Source organism: Elgaria multicarinata, chromosome 4 (genome assembly GCF_023053635.1).
Source record: "Elgaria multicarinata webbii isolate HBS135686 ecotype San Diego chromosome 4, rElgMul1.1.pri, whole genome shotgun sequence".
NCBI classification, from domain to species: domain Eukaryota; kingdom Metazoa; phylum Chordata; class Lepidosauria; order Squamata; family Anguidae; genus Elgaria; species Elgaria multicarinata.
This window is the reverse complement of record NC_086174.1, coordinates 1,767,312-1,787,880: the sequence shown is the minus strand read 5'-3', so window position 1 is coordinate 1,787,880 and position 20,569 is coordinate 1,767,312. Positions and strand designations below refer to the sequence as shown.

Below are 20,569 nucleotides of genomic sequence, written 5' to 3'. Positions count from 1 at the left end.
ACCACATCCCACCAAATATGATGTTGGAAATTCAACCAGGAGCTTCTGAACCACTCTCCATAGTGCAGGGTAGCGATCAGAAATTTCCTTCTGTAACCAAAACTCCTGGTATGGAAAAGACCACTTTGAGTGCCCCCCTGCCACCCCCTTGCTTCTTAACGCCCCCCTATGCAAGCCCACCCACCCCCCGAGGGGGCGGTACCTCCCACTTTGGGAACTACTGCACTACACCCTCCATTCTCCCCAGCCAGCATGGGCAATACTTGCGCTGGCTGGGTGTGCCGGAGCTTGTAGACCAACACATCTGGAGGAGGACGGCTGGATTCAGCCCCCGCCCACCTGCAAGCATTGGTCTCTCCCCTGGCTCCCTCCCTCCGGAGAAACCTCCCCCCCAGAGGAGCAAAGGAGTCTGGGCTTTGAGACTCAGTTTCCCCACCCCCACCTGGGCCGCTGCCTACGCAGGAGCAGGATGAGACTGTGGAAGACGACGTGATCCTTTAGTCCTTGCATCTATCTTTAGCATGGGATAAATCCTCCACATCTGTAACAGCCAGGGAGGGGCGGCTGAGAGTCCCCTCTGTGCAATGCCGGCAAAAGACATTGCAATCCCGTCAGGTGGCCATTTTTAGCTTGCAGCTCTGGCAGCCAGCCCACGGTTAGGGCTGAAGCCCTGGCAGGCTGCCAGGTCCCAGTAGTGAAGAGGGTGCCTGTCCTGTCCCGTCCCCCACCCCCAGCACCCTCTCCCCAGGGCATCTATAGAAGCAGCTGGGCTCAAGTGTGCAGCCAGGAGCAGCCTCTGCCCCCCCCACACCAAGTTTGTTAGGTGCTATGGGGATTTTGCCTCTGCCCTCTTCGTTGATGGGGATGGAGCACAGGGAGTGGGGGCTGACTTCTCCCTTGTTTGGGGAATATTAACAAAAATAGATTTAGTAACCAATAAAAAACAGACTGATTGGCAGTCCTCCTTTGTAAGCCTGGGTGACAGATGCATCGTTTGAGCTTGCAGATTTTGAGTTACTTTGATTTATTTTTATTAAAGGCAGAGCAAAGTCCTTTTGACAAAGTTTGCCAGGTACCCTAACGCTGGTGGATAAATCCAGAAAAAAGCACCGCGTGGCCTCGGGTTCAAGTCCAGCAGAATCAAAGCATGGTTGAGTGAATGAATTCCAGTCAGAACGAGTCCCCAGCTGTGTCGATCATAAGAAGAGTCCTGCTGAATCATAGAATAGCAGAGTTGGAAGGAGCCTACAAGGCCATCGAGTCCAACACAATTCAGAATTGTGCTCTAAATATAGCAGGAAGAGTGACACACGGAATGAACATGTGCTGTACCTCTAACAGGTGTTATGATGTTCAAATGGGGTGTCTCCCTGTATGCTCCTTGGACTGTGGCTATAATACTGATGTGACGCACATACGTTTTATTCATCTGACTAAAATGCTGGTAGTGAGCTTCTGAGTGGCACAGAACACTGCTTCACTTTTGAGGAACCAAAATTCAAAAACCGTTAGGCAAAACTCCACAGAGAAAGCAGTAGAAAAGATAAAATAAATTAGATGACGAGGGTCTGTCAAGGCTGAATGCTCCCTGCCCAGACTATGTATGGTGCATGTTCTGCAGACTTTACTCTGCTGTAACCCAGTATGTATACTCAGGAGATCTGAAGCCATCTTGTCACGCCTGTAACCTTGAGGTATTGAGCCTTTCATAGAATCATAGAATAGTAGAGTTGGAAGGGGCCTACAAGGCCATCAAGTCCAACCCCCTGCTCAATGCAGGAATCCACCCTAAAGCATCCCTGACAGAGGGTTGTCCAGCTGCCTCTTGAAGGCCTCTAGGGTGGGAGAGCCCACAACCTCCCTAGGTAACTGATTCCATGGTCGTACTGCTCTAACAGTCAGGACGTTTTTCCTGATGTCCAGCTGGAATCTGGCTTCCTTTAACTTGAGCCCATTATTCCGTGTCCTGCACTCTGGGAGGATCGAGAACAGATCCTGGCCCTCCCCTGTGTGACAACCTTTTAAGTATTTGAAGAGTTCTATCATGTCTCCTTTTGCCGCTTTGAACACAATGGACAATGTGAATTACTACTCTGACCACCTTTTGTCCCCCAAGTCTGTCAACCATTTCCAATTTTTACAAAGAGGTGACTTGTGGGAGAAGCCACTTAAAGAAGGCGGCTGCATGCCCTGTTCTCTGCCATCCAAGACTCTAGGGGCGTTACTAGACGAGGCTCTAGCACGTGTTACCTTCCGCAGTCACGTCGAGGCTTCCAGATGACGTTCACGAGGATCCGCCGTTATCCTGCGGTGAAGCCTCTTTCTCCCGACTTTAAAAAAGTGAGTTCTAGTGCGCCTTTTCCTGCCGTCCTGCGGTAATTCAGAGTACGTGTGGGAGGATGTGAGGTCACTGCGGTCCGCACTGGGCAGGAAAAGGCGTGCTAAGGGGGAGTGGTCAGCGGCTTCGGTCAAGCCGCCTCCGCCATTTGCGCGCAGTCCGCCAGCTGGGGCAGTGTGGAGGAGCGCCTTTTTTTTTTACTCCCCCAGTGACAGTTTGCGCAGGAACGGAGGAACGGAAAAGTGGCTGGTGACTCCTTGCGGTGGGCAGCTACCGTGGCCGCATAATGGCGGTGCTGTACGCTGCCTGTTAGTGTGGGTACCAGGCTGGCAGAGGGCAGAGCTGTTTGTGGGCTGCTGCCATGGCTACGGCCAGATGTGGGTTGGCTCCTTGGGATGGGGCAGAGGGCACAGAGGCGGTCATCGCCGCCGACACCTCAGAGGCATGATGGGAGATGTAGGCACAGAGTGCCCATGCAGATGATTGACCTCGGGTCATATGACACCCGCCACGACCCCCATCAGGAAATGAGCGCATCAATGTTGACCCTCAACAGCACCAGCAGCACTTCAGCTGGCACTGGCACTGCCGCCGCCGCTGCCGCCGCCGGGGCCGGCGGCGGCATCGCTGACGGCTGCGCAAGTTTGCGGTCTTTTGGACGTGCGCAAACCGTGCAGCGAGCGGGAAAAAAAGCCGCGGCAATCAAGCCGGTGTGGCTGCGCAACCGTGCTCGCGGCGGCAGCAGCACAACCGGCGCAAACTTCCACCACAAATCGAAGGCAGGTGTGGAGCATGAGGCGTCACGGCTGAATGGGAAAATCCGCTTTCACCGCTCCTCAACGACGGAACACCTGGTAGGTCTAGCAAATCTCTAGGACACAAAATAACAGGCTTAAGGAAGGCTGGTTTTCATTGGAGGTCAGGAAGCAGTTAGGCAATGGAACCAACTGCCTAGGGAGGCGATGGGCTCTCCATCGAAGGAGGCCAGCTATAGGTCAGAGATGCTTTAAACTGGATTCCTTCCCTGAACAGTGGGTTGGACTCAATGGCTGAAATGGCCCCTTCCAACTCTAGGATTCTATGAAGCCTGTAATGGGGAAATGGGGGAAACAAACACTTCAGCTTTCCCTTCCTCATTGTACCGACTGTGGGTTATGAGCGCTTTTGGAACAAACCATGTCGTTTCCATGGAAAGGGGAGTTTGGGGGGGATGCTTCTTTCTTCCTGGACTTAGGCAGGGTGAGGTTGGCACAAGGTCATTTTAGACCCTGGTCTTCATAGAATCGTAGAATTGGAAGGGGCCTACAAGGCCATCGAGTCCAACCCCCTGCTCAGTGCAGGAATCCACCTTAAAGCATCCCTGAGAGATGGCTGTCCAGCTGCCTCTTGAAGGCCTCCAGTGTGGTCATGGTGTCTTTTGGTTAGCCGTCTCCTTTTAGACAGCCGTGTGTCTTTCTTCTGTTGTGGAGATTTGTAACTTCCACATTCCTGAGAGCAAAATAAACCAACCAAACTCTTTACCAACCTGGATAGGAAGAAATACTCTGAAGCATGTGCGACTGGGTTGTTTTAAACCACAGCCCCAACATGAATGCAGGAATAAGAACATGAGAAGTGTCCTGATGCTGCATCTGACCCAGGGTCCATCTAGTCCAGCGTTCTGTTCACACAGTGGCCAAGCAGCTGCCCACGAGAGACCCACAAGCAGGACCGGAGGCCAACAGCAAATGGGGGTTTGCTTCAGCTGCCCTCATTATTTGGGAATCACCATTTTGCTGCAGAAAAGAACAACATATTAGACAATAAAACAGCCAACCCCTGACTATAAAATCAGGTGGGGGGAAGAGATAAAAAAAAGACAAGTCCATGTCGGACTCAACGCTGGCACAGCACCTGTTCCCACTATCTAGGTCCTAGGGGTCCTTTGCCCCTCAACCCATGGCTGTGGGCCCTGAACTTTGGGCCCAAGGAGTCCCCAAATGTCCACGCAAAGAGAAGCGAACTCCCATTTTATGCCTGTAGTCATGATGATGCTCGATCATAGAATAGCAAGTTGGAAGGGGCCTTCAAGGCCATCGAGTCCAACCCCCTGCTCAATGCAGGAATCATAGAATAGCAGAGTTGGAAGGGGCCTCTAAAGCCATCCAGTCCAACCCCCTGCTCAATGCAGGAATCCACCCTAAAGCCTCCCTGACAGAGGGTTGTCCAGCTGCCTCTGGAAGGCCTCCAGCGTGGGAGAGATTGAGGTGAGTTTCAAATGCAAAACTGCACATGCTCGCGGGACATCAGGAAACGGAAAGCTTGGAACGGAACGGCGGAGACGGAAGGAGAAATGTGGAGTTGCGTGTTTCACAACTGAAGTAATCGGCATTTATTGCACTTGCCTGGGCGGGCAGGCGAGTGGGGGAGGCACCCCCGCGCGTGTTTAGACCTCCAGCGCGTAAGAGTTGTAGGACTTCCTCTCCGTCTCTGCACGCGCAGGAGCTGCGCCCCTTCCTGGGGCAGAAGGCGTCTGCGAGCCCTCCCCCTCCCCCCTCAAGCCGCTCGGCCCTGGGTCTTTCGCTTTCGCTTCCCCGGCGCGATGGGAGATGCGGGCGGCGATGGCCAGGTCCCGGCTGAGACCGGCGGGTTGCGATCCGGGCCGGGCAAGCGGCCCCACGCGGAGGGGGAGAGCAGCACCGGCGGCGACAACGCAGCCTCGGAGCCGGACCGCTCGGGGAGCCCCTTCGAGGCCCCGAGCCCGCCCGCCTCGGAAGCAGCCAGGCGCCGGGGTCAGCAGAGCGCCGGAGCCGGCCCCGAAGGAGCCCGGGAGGTTCTGCGGGAGCTGCTTTCTCGGGTATTACGGAGCGTTTGGGGACTTTGGGCCGCCGCCCCCTCGCAGAGCATCGCCTCGGCCCGGGACCCTCCCGGGACTTCCGTGGCTCAGGTCAGGAAGAACGCACTGCCCCCGGGCCCTCCTCTCGGCGGGGAAGAGGTGCCGGGGCTTCCTTGGAAACCGACGCCCCCGGGAGCCAGAGGTGGCGGGGTGGGGTGGCTTTCTGGGTGGGTAGGTGGGGCACGCGAGGCGCTCTGCCCGTGCTCAGAGACCTGGCTCTTACCATTGCTGTTAAGTTCCGGCAAGGAAAACTAGTTCTGGGCCGCATGACCGGGAGATATGCCTATGGGCATGTGCAGAGAGCGCCCTGCCCTCCGACTAAAGCGCACGTTTCTGCAATGGTTCCTCTGAGCGGGCGCTCCCTGGCGCCGGAGCAGCCGACGCCCGGCGTTCTGGAAGGTGAAAACAGCTGGGAAGTCACGTCGTGGCCAGAGGGTGCAAAAAGCACGCAAGCAGCTGGCTTCCCACCGAGGACCCGTAGCAACAGCCTGGTGCCCTCCACATGTTTGGGACTACAACTCCCAGCAGCCCCAGCCAATGCTGGGCCTACTCATTCAAAACGTCTGGAGGGCCCCAGGTTGGGGAAGGTTCAGCCACTCACGGTCCTGCCACCCCCACCCACCCTTGCAACTGATTGTTCCCCACAGCAGAACAGGGGCTGAGCAGGGCGCTCTGTGCAGGCGTGAGTGCCAGCACCTCTTTCTGCCCCAGCGTCACTCACCTTAAAACCTTGGCCACAGTCCGTGGTTGTTTCTGTACTCAACACCCAATCTCTGCCAAACCCCAGCGTCAGGCGGTCTCGCTTACAGAGAGAAAGAATCCTGAAAGGAGAAATGTGTGGCATTCTGTTTGCTAGATGTTTCCAAAGAGGAAGGGGATGAACAGAAGAAGCTTGCGATTGCATCCCTCTGGCTGGCAATTGCTCCTGGGGGCGTTGGATGGGGAGGGTCCGTCCCAGTCCCACCTGGAGACATCAGGGATCGGACCAGGGATCGAGGATCTCTTCTCGATCCTCCCAGAGTGCAGGACACGGAATAACGGGCTCAAGTTACAGGAAGCCAGATTCCAGATGGACATCAGGAAAAACTCCCTGACGGTTAGAGCAGTACGACAATGGAACCAGTTACCTAGGGAGGTTGTGCGCTCTCCCACACTAGAGGCCTTCAAGAGGCAGCTGGACAACTCTCTGTCAGGGATGCTTTAGGGTGGATTCCTGCATTGAGCAGGAGGTTGGACTCGATGGCCTTACAGGACCCTTCAATCTCTACTATTCTATGATTCTATGACTTTGCGAGAGCGTCACCCTACCCAAGTTTCCCAGTGCATTGGGCCCATAAAGCTGGCTTTGCAGGTGCATTTTGTACATGCTGTTTTTAAGAAGCCTTCTCTCTATTCACAGCCTCTGGAGCAAGAAGCGTTAGAGAGCAGAGACTCTTCAATGGGGGGTGAAGCAACAAGGGTGAAGGAAGAGGGTCAACTGGAGTCACAGCTGCAGGTGAGTCACCTGAAAAGCAAATGCCAGGAGAAGGGGATGCTGGAGCCGGTGTGAACACCCAAACACCCTCTGTGCACCTTCAGTGGTGACGGTGGGCTGCTTCACACATGCAAGTTATGCTTTTTTTATTAATAGCATTCATATACTGCCTTATTTGCTTAAAAATCCATCAAGGCAGTGCATAGCAATTAAAGGGGGGGGGACAAAAACTTGAACATAAGAACAGTAAAAGATTAGAAGATTAAAACAAGTACATAATTTCAAAGGCTGGCTGAAAAAAATGCATCTTCATGCCCTTTCTAAAGGCAAAGAGAGCTGGGGGGGGTCCCAATCCTAGAGCTTATTATTATTATTATTTATTTATATAGCACCATCAATGTATATTGATGGTGCTATATAAATTCAGGATGCGCACTTGGGAGTGATGCAGGAGGAAGGTCTTTTGCACATGCCCCACAGACTGGACTCTCTGGGTCATGATGCCGTCAAGGATCTCTCCTGCAGATCTCAGTGTCAGGTGCGACACGCTGGGATTTGTACAACTCTTGGAGGCTGAACCGGCTCCACCCCCTTTGGAAAGCAAGGCGTGTTAAAAAAAACCAAAGGCACAGTTACAAGATGGGGGATACTTGGCTCAGCAATACTACAAACGAGAAGGATCTTGGAATTGTTGTCGATCACAAGCTGAATATGAGCCAACAGTGCGATATGGCTGCAAGAAGGGCAAATGCTATTCTGGGCTGCATTAATAGAAGTATAGCTTCCAAATCACGTGAGGTCCTGGTTCCTCTCTATTCGGCCCTGGTTAGGCCTCATCTAGAGTATTGCGTCCAGTTCTGGGCTCCAAAATTCAGGAAGGACGCAGACAAGCTGGAGCGTGTTCAGAGGAGGGCAACCAGGATGATCAGCGGTCTGGAAACAAAGCCCTAGGAAGAGAGACTGAAAGAACTGGGCATGTTTAGCCTGGAGAAGAGGAGATGGAGGGGAGACATGAGAGCACTCTTCAAATACTTAAAAGGTTGTGTCTCACAGAGGAGGGCCAGGATCTCTTCTCGATCCTCCCAGAGTGCAGGACACGGAATAACGGGCTCAAGTGACAGGAAGCCAGATTCCAGCTGGACATCAGGAAAAACTTCCTGACTGTTAGAGCAGTACAACAATGGAATCAGTTACCTAGGGAGGTTGTGGGCTCTCCCACACTAGAGGCCTTCAAGAGGCAGCTGGACAACCATCTGTCAGGGATGCTTTAGGGTGGATTCCTGCATTGAGCAGGGGGTTGGACTCGATGGCCTTGTAGGCCGCTTCCAACTCTGCTATTCTGTGATTCTATAAGATGAAACCAGGGAATGGGGGCAGGATGCAAAACGTCTCCCTGTGACATTAGATACATAGTGTCTCACCCTTGCCTGTAAGTCGTCCCTTTGTGTTGCAGTCTTCAAACAAGCAACATGTGAGACCTGTCAGAATAAGCAACAGCTATTAGTTTAAAAATACTTAGGAGCAGAGAGCGGGAGAGATAAAGAATTGAAAAAGCCACTAAGGACACAATCCGTAGACATGGAAAAGTTCTACAACTCCGATAGCTGGCTGGGGAATGCTGGGGGTTATAGGATTTTACCTGTCTAAACCTGTACAGAATTGCATCCTAAATGGTTATGGGAACAGGGAGTTGGTGTGTCTGTGCATGTGTGTCTTCCTGTGCAGACCCAGGTGGATTCCTGCATTGAGCAGGGGGTTGGACTCGATGGCCTTGTAGGGCCCTTCCAACTCTACTATTCTATGGTTCTATGCTGGTTTTGTTTTCACTGTTGCCTTCTATACTTTGCCTGCTTTAGTTTTAACAAGAAATCACCCGCTAATATTAAGTAAGGGTCCTGTTTAAAGCTTGCATTTGTTTCTGTCTGAGTTGGGGTCGCACTTATTGATTGCATCGATTTGAACCCCACCTTTCTACCAAAAAAGAAAATGGCACTCAAGGCAGCTGATGGGCATAATTTAAAGCTGATTAAAACAATAACATACATTGCAGAATAAAAAATAAAAACAGCCCTCAACCCTACAGATTCACTTACAAGCCAAAGGCCTTCTAGAATAAAGCAGCCTTTTGCTCCTGTCGGAAGGGCAGCAGAGAGGTAGTGGACCTAGTCTCCCTTGGGAGGGAGTTCCACAGCCTGGGAGCAGCCACCAAGAAGGCCCTGTCTCTCGCATTGCCACCAAATGTGTCTCTGAAGTTGGCGCTGGAGCGAGAAGGGCATCTCCCGAAGACCCTAAGAACCAGGCGGGCTTGCATGGGAGAAGGCAGTCTTTCAGGCTACCTGGTCCCAAGCCATATAGGGTTTTATAGGTCATAAGCAGCACACAGAATTATTCCTGGAAACAGAGCAGTAGCTGCTGTAACAAGGGAGTCACGTGCTGCCTATAACTGGACCCTGTCAACAGTCTGGCTGCAGAATTCTGGACTGGCTGAAATTTCTGAACCATTTCTGCGAAGGACGGGTGCAACATCTTGGCAGGGGTGCAAAACCTTTGAGTCGTTTCTATGTGACTTTGATGTCTGCCTTCTACGTATAGCTCTATTGTGTCTAACGTCTGCTGTGCCAGGCTCGGGTGGGAGGAAGGTTTTGCACCCCCGTCCTTCGCAGTTTCCAAAGGCACATAGAGTGCATTACATCAGTGCAAGCAGGATGTAACCAAGGCGCATGTGAGCATGGCCAGATCAGACATCTCTAGGAATGGGTGCAAGAACAGGTGCCGTTGGCATATAACCTCAGCTGCCCAAATGCGCTCCTGGCCACTACCAAGACCTGGGCATCCAGGTTCAGGGTGAGTCCAGGAATATGCCCAACCTGCATGCCTGAATCTTCAGTGGGGGAGGTGTCCCCACCTGGCACAGGTGGAGTCCCTATTCCCTGGTCTACCTTTCGACTGACCAGGCGCATCTCTGACCAAAGTTTACTCTGCAAGAGGAGCCACAGACATACCTGTGGGACCTGGTCCAGCAAGCGGCCCAGGTGGTTAAAGGTGCATGCATGTGATCTCCTCAGCCAGAAGATGCTACACAGAGAGAGAGAGAGCAAACGCTTTGCGCTCACACGTCACTTTATCCTCCAATACATGTGAAGAAAATGAAGGAGGAGCTGCCTAGCTCAGCCTTGGCCAACCGGGTGCCCTCCAGGTAGACTGCAACTCCCATCATCCTCAGGCAGCATGGCCAATCTAGAGGGCACCAGGCTGGCCGAGACCAACCCAACGTGCGAGGCGAGGCCAGTAGCTTGCCTGTCCCGTGGTCCTGAGCAGCAGGGCTGTCGTGAGAGGGAACCTCGTGTCGGAACGAGGCCTCGTGAGCGTCGCTTCCCTAGCTCCAGGCGTCTCCCATGGGGGCCTCTGCTCTGGGATGATCCCACCCTCACCCCCACCCCGGGTGTGCTTTGACAGCCCCTAACTGTCTCATCTTCCGCAGGTTTTGAGGAACTCCTCCCACCCTTTGGCCTCAGACATCGTCCGGGCCCTGGGGGAGCTCGCTCGAGTTGCTGCCCAGCTGGTGACGGAGGCGCAGCAGCCGAGCAGCAGCCCAGGAGGCCCGGAACGCCCCCCGGCCGACGAGGAGCAGCAGCGGCGGTTGCAGGAGCAGCTGGAAAGCCAACAGGAGCTGGTGTCCCAACTGCTGGCCCAGAACGAGCAGCTCCAGCTAGAGGTGCAGGAGCTGAAGAGGGCCCAAGAGGCCACCAGGACCCAGGCAGCCGCTTACCGAAGGCCGGCAGCTCCGCCGCAGTGGTGTAAGCAGAACGGCCGAGGGGCCCGATTCCCTTTCAAAGGAGCTCTTGGGGGCCACGGTCTGGTGGTGGGCGGGGCCAAAGGCAGAGTGGGTGGGGCCAACATTTCCCAAAAACACCAGCACAAATTTAGCTGAAACCTGTTCCTGCCAGGAATGAGGCATTTTGACCTTTTCAAATGGGGAAAAACTGCAAACAGACCGGAGCCCACCCAGTGATTGGGGGGGGGGGTGAGGGGAAGGGGGGCTTTCTGGGGATCCCTGGAGGGACAGCGTGGAACCCTCGGGGGGGGGAAACAAATTTGGGGCCCGTGCCTGGTCCAGGGTAACATCTGGGGTACAAGTCATGGAAGGATGTTTGGGCTGTTCCTCTCCCAGCCTCCCCCCCCCCCCCGGAAGATGGGGGTGACAGTGCCCCAGACAGGCCAGAAGTCCCTCTGCCTGGCCAGGAGGCTGGAAAGCACCTTTCCTGGTCTCTGTCCCTTGACGGCAGGAGCGGGGGACCTGAGGCCCCCATCAGCCTCAGCCTGCATGGCCAGTGGTCAGGAATGATGGGGGTTGGAGTCCGACAACTAGTTCCCCTGACAGCTGGCCTGATTTCACGGGAGTTTGGAATTGGGGGAGCCCACGAGCGGTTGGCAGTGCTGTCGTTGCACGGTTGATCCGCTGCCCCCGAACCACATCATGGTTGTAGTGGAAGCCAAAAGGTGCTGCCGCTCTTTCTGTGATGACTTTTGTGAGATCACCTGGCAGGGGAGTGGATGGGGGAGGGGGCTTCTTTCAAGATGAGCCTCTGGCTAAAGTAGACGTTGGTACAAGCACCACCTTGGTCAGCCTGCCAGCATCAGCCTGCCTTTATACAAAGCTATGGTGTGCGCACACTTGGAATACTATGTGCAGTTCTGGCCACCCCACACAAAAAAGGATACGATAGAGCTGGGAAAAGGGCAGAAAAGGGCAGCTAAAATGATGAAGGGGCTGGAGCCAGTGTGGTGTAGTGGCTAAGGTGTTGGACTGTGAGTCAGGAGATCTGGGTTCTAGTCCCCATTCGGCCATGAAAAAAACACTTGGTGACTTTGGGCCAGTCACAGACTCTCAGCCCAGCCTACCTCACAGGGTTGTTTTTGTGAAGCTAAAATGAGAAGGATTGTGCACTCCGCCTTGGGTCCCTTGGAGGAAAAAAGGTGGGATATAAATGCAATAACTAAATAAATCTCCCCTAAGAGGTAAGGTTACAACAGCTGGGATTGTTCAGCTTGGGAAAAAGGAGGCTAAGGGGAGACCCGATAGAGGTGTACAAAATGATGCATGGTATGGAGAATGTGGACGGGGAGACATATTCCTCCCTCTCCCATAATACTAGAACCCAACGGGGTCATCCCATGAAGCTGATGGGTGGGAAATTCAGGACAGGTCAAAGGAAGGACTTCTTCACGCAGCGCAGAGTTAAACTGTGGAACTCACTACCACAAGATGTAGTGATGGCCACCCATTTGGATGGCTTTAAAAGGGGATTGGATAAATTCCTGGAGGCAAAGGCTATCCATCGCTACTAGCCCTGATGGTTGGGTGCTATCTCCCGTATTCGAGGCAGTAAGCCTGTGTGCACCAGTTGCTGGGGAACATGGGTGGGAGAGTGCTGTTGCACTTGTGTCCTGCTTGCGAGTCCTTGGTCAACAGCTGTTCAGCCACTGTGTGAGCGGAGTGCTGGACTGGAAGGACCCTTGGTCTGATCCAGCATCAGGGCTCCTCTTATCATAGAATCCTAGAATAGCAGAGTTGGAAGGGGCCTACAAGGCCATCGAGTCCAACCCCCTGCTCAATGCAGGAATCCACCCTAAAGCATCCCCGACAGAGGGTTGTCCAGCTGCCTCTTGAAGGCCTCTAGTGTGGGAGAGCCCACCACCTTCCTAGGTAATTCCACTGATTCCATTGTCGTACTGCTCTAACAGTCAGGAAGTTTTTCCTGATGTCCAGCTGGAATCTGGCTTCCTTTAACTTGAGACCGTTATTCCGTGTCCTGCACTCTGGGAGGATCGAGAAGAGGTCCTGGCCCTCCTCTGCGTGACAACCTTTAAAGTATTTGAAGAGTGCTGTCGTGTCTCCCCTCAATCTTCTCTTTTCCAGGCTAAACATGCCCAGTTAGGTGCTTTACCTGGTTATGTGCTTTACCTAAACATGCCCTCTTATGTGCTTTATCTGGTGCCTTCCAGATATGTTCGACTGCAACTCCGAGCAGGGCACGATCCCTAGAAGAGCCTCTCGCGTGTGTATTTTCCCAGCAACTAGTATTCAGAGCTGATACTGGAGATGATATAGATCTGTCTTCCCAAACCTGGTGGCCTCTGGATGGGTTGGACTCAACTCCAACACAAAGCTGGTTGTGGGATTATGTGAGTTGTAGTCCAACACATCCAGAGGCCACCAGGCTGGGGAAGGCTGTGTTAGCGACTGGGAGTGGCCGAGGGAGTAGAAGTCATTCCAACTTCATCAATGCTCCATATGCCTTTTGCATAAACTGCCTTGGGGAATTCCGTTGACGGGGAAAATTGAAATGTAGAACAAAAACATCATCATCATGCAAAGGAGAAAAATGGTGTGTGTGTGTCTAGCTAAGAGTAACATGAAGGCCGTCCTGTTGCACCTCAGCCCGTGTATATTTGTACAACTGGGTGGCAGGCAGAGGCCAGGCATCCCCTGGGTTTGCTTCTCAGCAGCGGTATCTTTAAGGCAGCCTTTTTCTCTTCCCCCTCTCAGATTTCCCTGTGCAGATCCGGGCGACTGGGAAGACCGGCGGCTGTGAGAAGCAATTTTTAGAGGACGTGTCTAACGGCCTGGTCGGCAACAGAGTCTTTCTCCGTGTGGAGGATTATCAGAAGAACTCGGACTGCTGCCTTCTGGTGTTCTGCCCTGTAACCTCCCGCATGGGCACTGACATCGAAAATGCCCTGGAGGGGCTCAGCGGTAAGTGGCCATTTCCAGATTGTAGGGGGGGGTCACCGTGCTAAATCTTTGGCAGCGAAGATGACGAGGAGTCTTGTGCCGCCCTAAAGATTTAACACGTTGATTCTGGCAGAAGCTTCTCTGGACTGCAATCCGTTTTGTCAGAGGCTTTATTTATTTATTTATTTATTTATTTATTTATTTGCAGTGTTTGTATACTACTCAATTATCTAACACAGATTCCAGAGTGGTGAACATACATATAAACAGTAGAAGAAAGATTTAAAAAGCAAATTAAAATTGTTCAATTTAAAAACAAAGGAACCAGGAAAAACAGTGGCTAGTCAGTTGAGGAAGGCTTCTCAAAACAGAGTTGTTTTCAGGAGGCACCGGAAACAGCCTAGTGTTGGTGACTGCCTGACTTCCAGAGGCAGAGAGTTCCACAGGAAAGGGGCCACGACACTCAAGGCTCTTCTCCTGGTGGATTCCAGTCGGGCCACAGGTGCACGTCGAACCACCAGGAGCATGCCTTACAATGACCTCAGTGACCGGGCAGGTTGGGAAGGGAGAAGGCGCTCTCTCAGGCATGGAGCGTTATCCTGAGCTCCAGGTCCATATGGTTGGGGGGTTGGGGAATTAAATGGTGAGGTCAGAGGGAAATGAAATAAAGCTAGTACAGACAGAGACACTTCCGTTATTGATAGGGGCAGTTCACAAAAGCAGTTGCTGGTGACCACACAGATCTCTTGCCCTTGGGTAAGCTAACTGAAAGAGCAGTTCTGTGGCCCCTGGGAGAGCATCCCCACTGATCAGCTCAAGCCAAGGCCCTGCAATCTGGCCCTTGTTTGCCCCATTTCCTCCTTCTGCCTCCATAGTGTTTGGTCTGCTCTCCTTTTCAGGTGTGCAAAACACCATCTTGGTTGTGTTGCACCTTAAACCGAAGGACAGCACCCGACTGTATGTCGACACCAGGCGGCAGGTGCAGCATCCAACTGTGGTCGTTACCGTCCATGCGTTCTTCACCATGCAAGACGGATTCTACCCCTGCAATGAGAACAGGGAGGCCGTGGCGTCTGTGGTAGCAGCCATCCAGAACTACGCCAGAGGGAGCTGATGGGAGAGGCAGTGACTCCTGGCACTCGGCCCTGTGGGGCAGCGTGGGGATGGAGGGTTGGTGGGGTTTCTCTGCTTGCGTACTCACAAGTAAGCAGAACAAGCATCAGAAGAAAGCAGGACTGAATGACTCAGTAGCTTCCGCTGCAGGCCTTGACTCCTCTTACCTCCAATCAGCAGCGGATCAGAGAGAAAAGCTCTTATCTCCAATCAGCAGCGGATCAGAGAGAAAAGCTCTTATCTCCAATCAGCAGCAGATCAGAGAGAAGAGCTATTATCTCCAATCAGCAGCGGATCAGAGAGAAGAGCTCTTATCTCCAATCAGCAGTGGATCAGAGAGAGAAGCGCTTACCTCCAATCAGCAGCGGATCAGAGAGAAAAGTATTTTCCTGCCCCAGAGCCTGGGGGCGAAAGGTGGCAGGCCAGAGGTTCCCCCCATGCCTGCTTTAAAGGTGAGAGATTGGGATAAGTACAGCTATGGATAACAGGAAGTCTATACAGTTAGCGATACATTCTAAAGAATGTTCAGTGGCTAAAACTAGTAACTTTCAGTGTTGCAATCTGTCTCATGATCCAGGGTTTTTCGTTTTTATCTTACAGTGTAACGAGGGCTCAAGGGACAGGACAGACCCGCTTTTCTTTTTGTAAATGTTAAGAGTAGGAAGTGGAATATATAAGAAGGAAATGTAAGAAGTGGTCAAGGTTTGATTGAGCCATAAGAGTGTGCGAATGTCTGTGTTTTAATAAAGAGTCAACTGTGGAAAAATATTTGTTTCATTACTGCTATTAAGGATGTTTGTGTTACGTAACGGTTAGCTTATGCCCCTGCATGGATTTTTAAAATGTATAGTCTGAAGAGTGTCCCACAGGGGCAATGTAGCTGAATCCGCTGTACTGGTGGAAGTGGACTTTCCCCCCTCTTCTCATGGCAGCCCCTCCAGCCCCCTGAAAACGCTACACAAAGACCCAGTTCACATAATAGCAATCGTGGCTTAATGAACCCACAAAAATTGCCAAAATCTAGCAGCAGTGAGTCACCTGTGCTTTCAATTAACTTAAAACTGCTCCATTCATAGGTGGTTGCCATGTTGTCCTAAACTGGATACTCTTGAGTTGTTTAGGGTTTGAACAAATCATAGGTTAACTCTGGGTTCTTCAACCTCTAAGTGTCCAGGTTCAGATGTTACTCGAACAACCTATGAATGGGGTCATCCTAAGGTATTGATAAAGTGGAAGTGCAGGAGACAGAGTCCTTGCTCACTCCTGCCAAATTTCGGTAGTTTGTGGGTTAATTATATCCATTATTGCGATTACATGTGAACAGGCCCAGGGCATCAAGACCTCAAGCAGAATGGGGTGAGAAGTGGGGTGAGGAGGGATCCCCAAATGTCAGGCAGAAGGACTTGCCCCAAGCAGAGCCCTGCCTCTCACAGAAGGCAGATCCTGGATCTAAACTCCAAAAAGGAAGTAAGCATTTTTGGAAGGTAGTGGAGAAATTTATCCAAAAGGTTTTGTGAGAGACCAAAGAAGTTTGCACCCCCTCAAGCAGTCTTCAATGACAGGAGTTTTTGTAGCAGGGGTGGGCAGAAGGTGGGCCTCCAGGTGCCTTTCACTTCAATTCCCAGAAGCCCCTGCCTGTATTGCCAGTGGTCAGGAGTTGGAAGTCCAAAACATCTGGAGCTGTACCTTCTGCCCATCCCTGCTTTTAAGAGCAGGAAAGGAAACTAGCTAATTAATGTGCGAACCAAGCATAGAAGCCCTGCGGGCTGCTTCACACAGGTATCATCATTGGCTGGGGGGATGAAACACCAACCAAGGAGGTGATGCAAGAGCTCGCAATGAAACTAGCAGTCCCTAAAATCCTAGAATAGCAGAGTTGGAAGGGGCCTACAAGGCCATCGAGTCCAACCCCCTGCTCAATGCAGGAATCCACCCTAAAGCATCCCCGACAGAGGGTTGTCCAGCTGCCTCTTGAAGGCCTCTAGTGTGGGAGAGCCCATACTGTGGGCTCTCCCATAAGGATGTATCTCGCTAGCTTAGGGTCCCAGACCCTTTTTGGGGACCCGTGAGCACATTTGGGAATTTGCGAAATCACTGCAGGCACCACCACAAAGGGGGGGGGCTCCCACGGAGGTTGTGGGTCATCACGTAAAGGCGGCTGCAGGGACCCTGGGGAGTCCAAGGAGACCTAAGGACATGGGAGGGGAGAGAAATAGGCTAGAGGCTGGGGAGGAGGAGGGAACCACAAGAGAACGAGCACGGCTAGAGGCTAAAAAGGGAAGGAAAAGCCTGGGGACACTGAAGGGAGAGAAATAGCCAGGCCAGAGGCTGGGAATGAGAAGAGCAGAGGGGAAAGGCCTGGCTGTGCTTCTCTGCCTGCCCCCTAACAGCTGATCTGCAGCAAGTTTAGGAAGAGGGCGGAGTGTCTCATGTCCTAACATTTTTCAAGGTTTTATATTATGACAATGGAACCAGTTGCCTAGGGAGGTTGTGGGCTCTCCCACACTAGAGGCCTTCAAGAGGCAGCTGGACAACCCTCTGTCAGGGAGGCTTTAGGGTGGATTCCTGCATTGAGCAGGGGGTTGGACTCGATGGCCTTGTAGGCCCCTTCCAACTCTGCTATTCTATGATTAATATTATTTATTAATAATATTATTATCGCCCCTTTCTGTCAGAGGCTGACCTTACCACCGCAGTCCAGGCCCTGGTTACCTCCAGACTGGACTATTGCAACTTGTTGTATACAGGCCTTCTCTTGAAGCAAATCCAACGCCTACAGGCTGTACAAAATGCAGCAGCCAGGTTGGTCAAGGGAGTCCCGATGTGGTCTTCTATCACATTGGTGCTTCAAGAGCTAAATCCTGGCAAGACGGAAGCCCTGTGGATGAGTGGTTCCCGAGTCCGGGAGACAGGCTCATTGCCTGTACTGGATGGGGTTGCTCTGCCTCTGAAAGAACAGGTTCGTAGTTTGGGGGTACTCTTAGACCCATTTCTGTCGTTGGAGGCTCAAGTAGCTGCCATGGCTCGGAGTGCCTTTTACCAACTACGGCCTCTCCTGGACAGGGATAGCTTGACCACGTTGGTACAGGCATTGGTAACCTCAAGATTGGATTACTGCAATGAGCTCTATGTGGGGCCGCCCTTGAAGCTGCTCCGGAAGCTGGAGCTAGTGCAGAATGCTGCAGCTCGGCTGTTGTCTGGAGCTGCCCCTTTCCAGCATGTAACTCCTCTGCTGAGGGAGCTGCACTGGCTGCCTATTCGCTACTGGGCCAGGTTGAAGGTTCTTGTACTTGCGTACAAAGCCCTAAACAACTTGGGACCAGGATACCTGAGAGAGCTCTGCCTTCTCCCTTACCAACCTGCCCGGTCACTGAGGTCATCTGAGGGCCTGCTCCTGGTGGTTCCACCTAGATCCATCCTCCGATTGGAATCCACCAGGGGAAGAGCCTTCAGTGTGGTGGCCCCCCTCCTGTGGAACTCCCTGCCTCTGGAGGTCAGGCAGCCGCCAACCTTGTACTCCTTTCGGCGCCTCCTGAAAACATCTTTATTCCAAGAAGCCTTTCTTTAACATGCAGCCTTGGATTTCTGTGTTGTTGTTGTTGTTTTGCTTCTTTTTAAATTTTGTTTTAACTGTTTTATTCTGTTTTTATTTTCATTTTACCTTGTACACCGCTCTGAAATTTTTTCAATGAGGAGCGGTATATAAATAAATCTAAATAAATAAATAAATAAATAAATAAGAGCTCCATTGGCTGCCGGTGGCTGCTAGGGTACGCTACAAGGTCTTGTCGACCAGGTATAAGGCCCTGCATTGCTTGGGTCCTGGATACCACCTGAGCACTCGCCTCTCTCCTGTGTCTCACCATTGGCAGACTCGCTCTCAGGAGCAGGGCGCCCGGATGGTCCCCCGCTACAAATTGGAATGTGCGGGGGCCAGGGCTTTTTCAGTGGCTGGTCCCCTGGTTATAGAACAATGTGCCCCTGGAGATTAGACAGGCTCCCACTCTCAATTGCTTGAAACGCCTTTGTAAGGCGTTTTTATTTTCACAAGAGTCTGGGGAGGGGGTGGTTTAAATTGGGGTTGAGGGCTTTTAACGGATTGAGGATGAGGGTTTTTAATGGAATTGTCTTAATGTGGGCTGAGGGTTTTTAATGGAATTGTTTTATATGTGATTGTAATGCGCCACGATACCAGAAATGGTGAGGTGGCGCCATAAAAATGCTTTAAATAAATAAAAAAAATTAAAAAATAAAAGCTTTGAATAGGGCAGAGAGTGGGGAGGCTGGTGGGTGCCATTGGAGGCTCTTGTAGTTGCCGTGAGGCCCACGGGCGCCAGGTTGGGGACCCTGTACGATTTGAGTTTGCCCAGGACACACGGTGGCCAACAGCTCATGCAGTTTACAACTTGGTAATGACTGGACCTGATGTGCAAAGCGCACTGCTTCCATCATGCAACCAAATCTGCTTCTCGCACACCTACGTACACTAAAACCACGGCACATTTCGGAGTGTGGGGCCTAGAATCATTTATTTCAGTTTTGGATCGGTGAAGACCCAGCAGCAAAACAGGGCGGGCGACACAGTGTGTAAACTACAGGTGCAGACAGGTGGGGGGTTGTAGCGCGGAGGTCCTCTGCAGCGCTATGAGAGCATCGAGGCAGGAGCGGCAGGAGGCGATGGCTTCTTTCTCTCCCTTGTCGTGGGCCTGAGATCCAGGGGTGCAGGCAGAGTCACTCCCTGTGGGGAAGGAGGGGAGGACCACAACGTCATTTCTGCTGCAACGGTTCAAGAAGAGCCAAACAAGACATTTGTAGCTCCATGAAAACCCCACAGAGCCCAGTTCTTTCAGTGACACCAACTGGCTCATGGGTGAAGAAGGTGAAAGGGGGAATTTATTCATTTGTTTGTTGTTCTGCTTTCCCCAACCCACGTTTGTCCCTTACTGAAGGCCTACGCTGCTCATTCTCAAATGAGGGGCAAAAAAAAATTGGAGTTCAGAATGTGTGTGTGAGAGAGAGAGAGAGAGAGTCGGGCAGCAGGGTGCTTCTGGCTTTGAGATACTCCATAATCCATCTCTAGCCTGGAACGGTTAAGGCTCTTAGGTCCAATTTACCCCAAGACAGTAAGCCCACGTGAGCCTCTCTTCTGTTCTACCTCTTGTTATGGCGAGTCGAGGCCTGGGTTACAGGCTATCCACTATGGATTGAGTTTTCGTCAAAGTCTCGGGCAAATAAGGTTTCCTGGGATACAGGAATGGGAATAGGCCAGAACCACGGAAAACTCTTGAGTGGAGATGAGGCTGGAAGCCAAACAAGCGTGTCTGTGAGTTGTTCCAACAAGCAGCAGTTCATGACTGAGCCTTAAGTAGGGGATTAGCTTGCTTCAGACTGATTAGCCCCACCTTCACAATGACTATCATAGAATCATAGAATAGTAGAGTTGGAAGGGGCCTATAAGGCCATCGAGTCCAACCCCTGCTCAATGCAGGAATCCACCCTAAAGCATCCCTGACAGGTGGTTGTCCAGCTGCCTCTTGAATGTCTAGTGTGGGAGAGCCCACAACCTCCCTAGGTCACTGGTTCCATTGTCGTACTGCTCTAACAGTCAGGAAGATTTTCCTGATTTCCAGCCGGAATCTGGCTTCCTGTAACTTGAGCCCGTTATTCCGTGTCCTGCGCTCTGGGAGGATCGAGAAGAGATCCTGGCCCTCCTCTGTGTGACAACCTTTTAAGTATTTGAAGAGTGCTATCATGTCTCCCCTCAATCTTCTCTTCTCCAGGCTAAACATGCCCAGTTCTTTCAGTCTCTCCTCATAGGGCTTTGTTTCCAGACCCCTGATCATCCTGGTCTTCATGGCTGAAGTCGTCAAAAGTTTAAGGATGGCAATGCAACCTCCTAGGGATGTAAGATCCCCGGGGAACTGGTTCCTGAGGAGGTGGAAGTCTCCTGACTAAGCTCTTCTGTAACTGGATCCTCCCCTTGAAACATTTAATCAAGAGCCTCTTCTTCGGAGGATGAGGGTTTCAGATCCT

The 20,569-nt window shown here is 52.1% G+C and overlaps 2 protein-coding genes and 1 long non-coding RNA gene across 6 annotated transcripts in view; 1 reads left to right on the top strand and 2 right to left on the bottom strand.

The window, feature by feature from the left end:
* Positions 1-1,007: 1,007 nt before the first annotated feature.
* LOC134398255 (uncharacterized) lies at positions 1,008-5,521 on the bottom strand. 2 transcript variants are annotated; one of them, XR_010025403.1, is made up of 3 exons: positions 5,437-5,521; positions 3,864-4,113; positions 1,008-1,213 (listed from the first exon to the last, which is right to left on the bottom strand). It is a non-coding gene; the product is annotated as an uncharacterized LOC134398255 (long non-coding RNA). The 2 variants fall into 2 exon arrangements; XR_010025402.1 differs by having other exon boundaries at positions 1,008-1,210.
* Positions 4,913-15,302, top strand: LOC134398254 (uncharacterized). 2 transcript variants are annotated; one of them, XM_063125511.1, is made up of 5 exons: positions 4,913-5,174; positions 6,613-6,708; positions 10,169-10,484; positions 13,238-13,444; positions 14,323-15,302. In XM_063125511.1, the coding sequence occupies exons 1-5, from the start codon at positions 4,920-4,922 to the stop codon at positions 14,535-14,537; spliced, it is 1,089 nt and encodes a 362-aa protein (XP_062981581.1). In that variant the 5' UTR covers positions 4,913-4,919; the 3' UTR covers positions 14,538-15,302. The 2 variants fall into 2 exon arrangements, with proteins under 2 accessions (XP_062981581.1, XP_062981580.1); XM_063125510.1 differs by having other exon boundaries at positions 4,913-5,264.
* A 3,744-nt stretch (positions 15,303-19,046) lies between these two features.
* Positions 19,047-20,569, bottom strand: part of CLU (clusterin) — a 445,162-nt gene continuing 443,639 nt past the window's right edge. For both annotated transcript variants that reach the window (XM_063123702.1, XM_063123701.1), the window contains exon 9: positions 19,047-19,274. In XM_063123702.1, the coding sequence (XP_062979772.1) occupies positions 19,268-19,274 (7 nt within the window). In that variant the 3' untranslated portion in view covers positions 19,047-19,267. The remainder of the gene's footprint in view (positions 19,275-20,569) is intronic.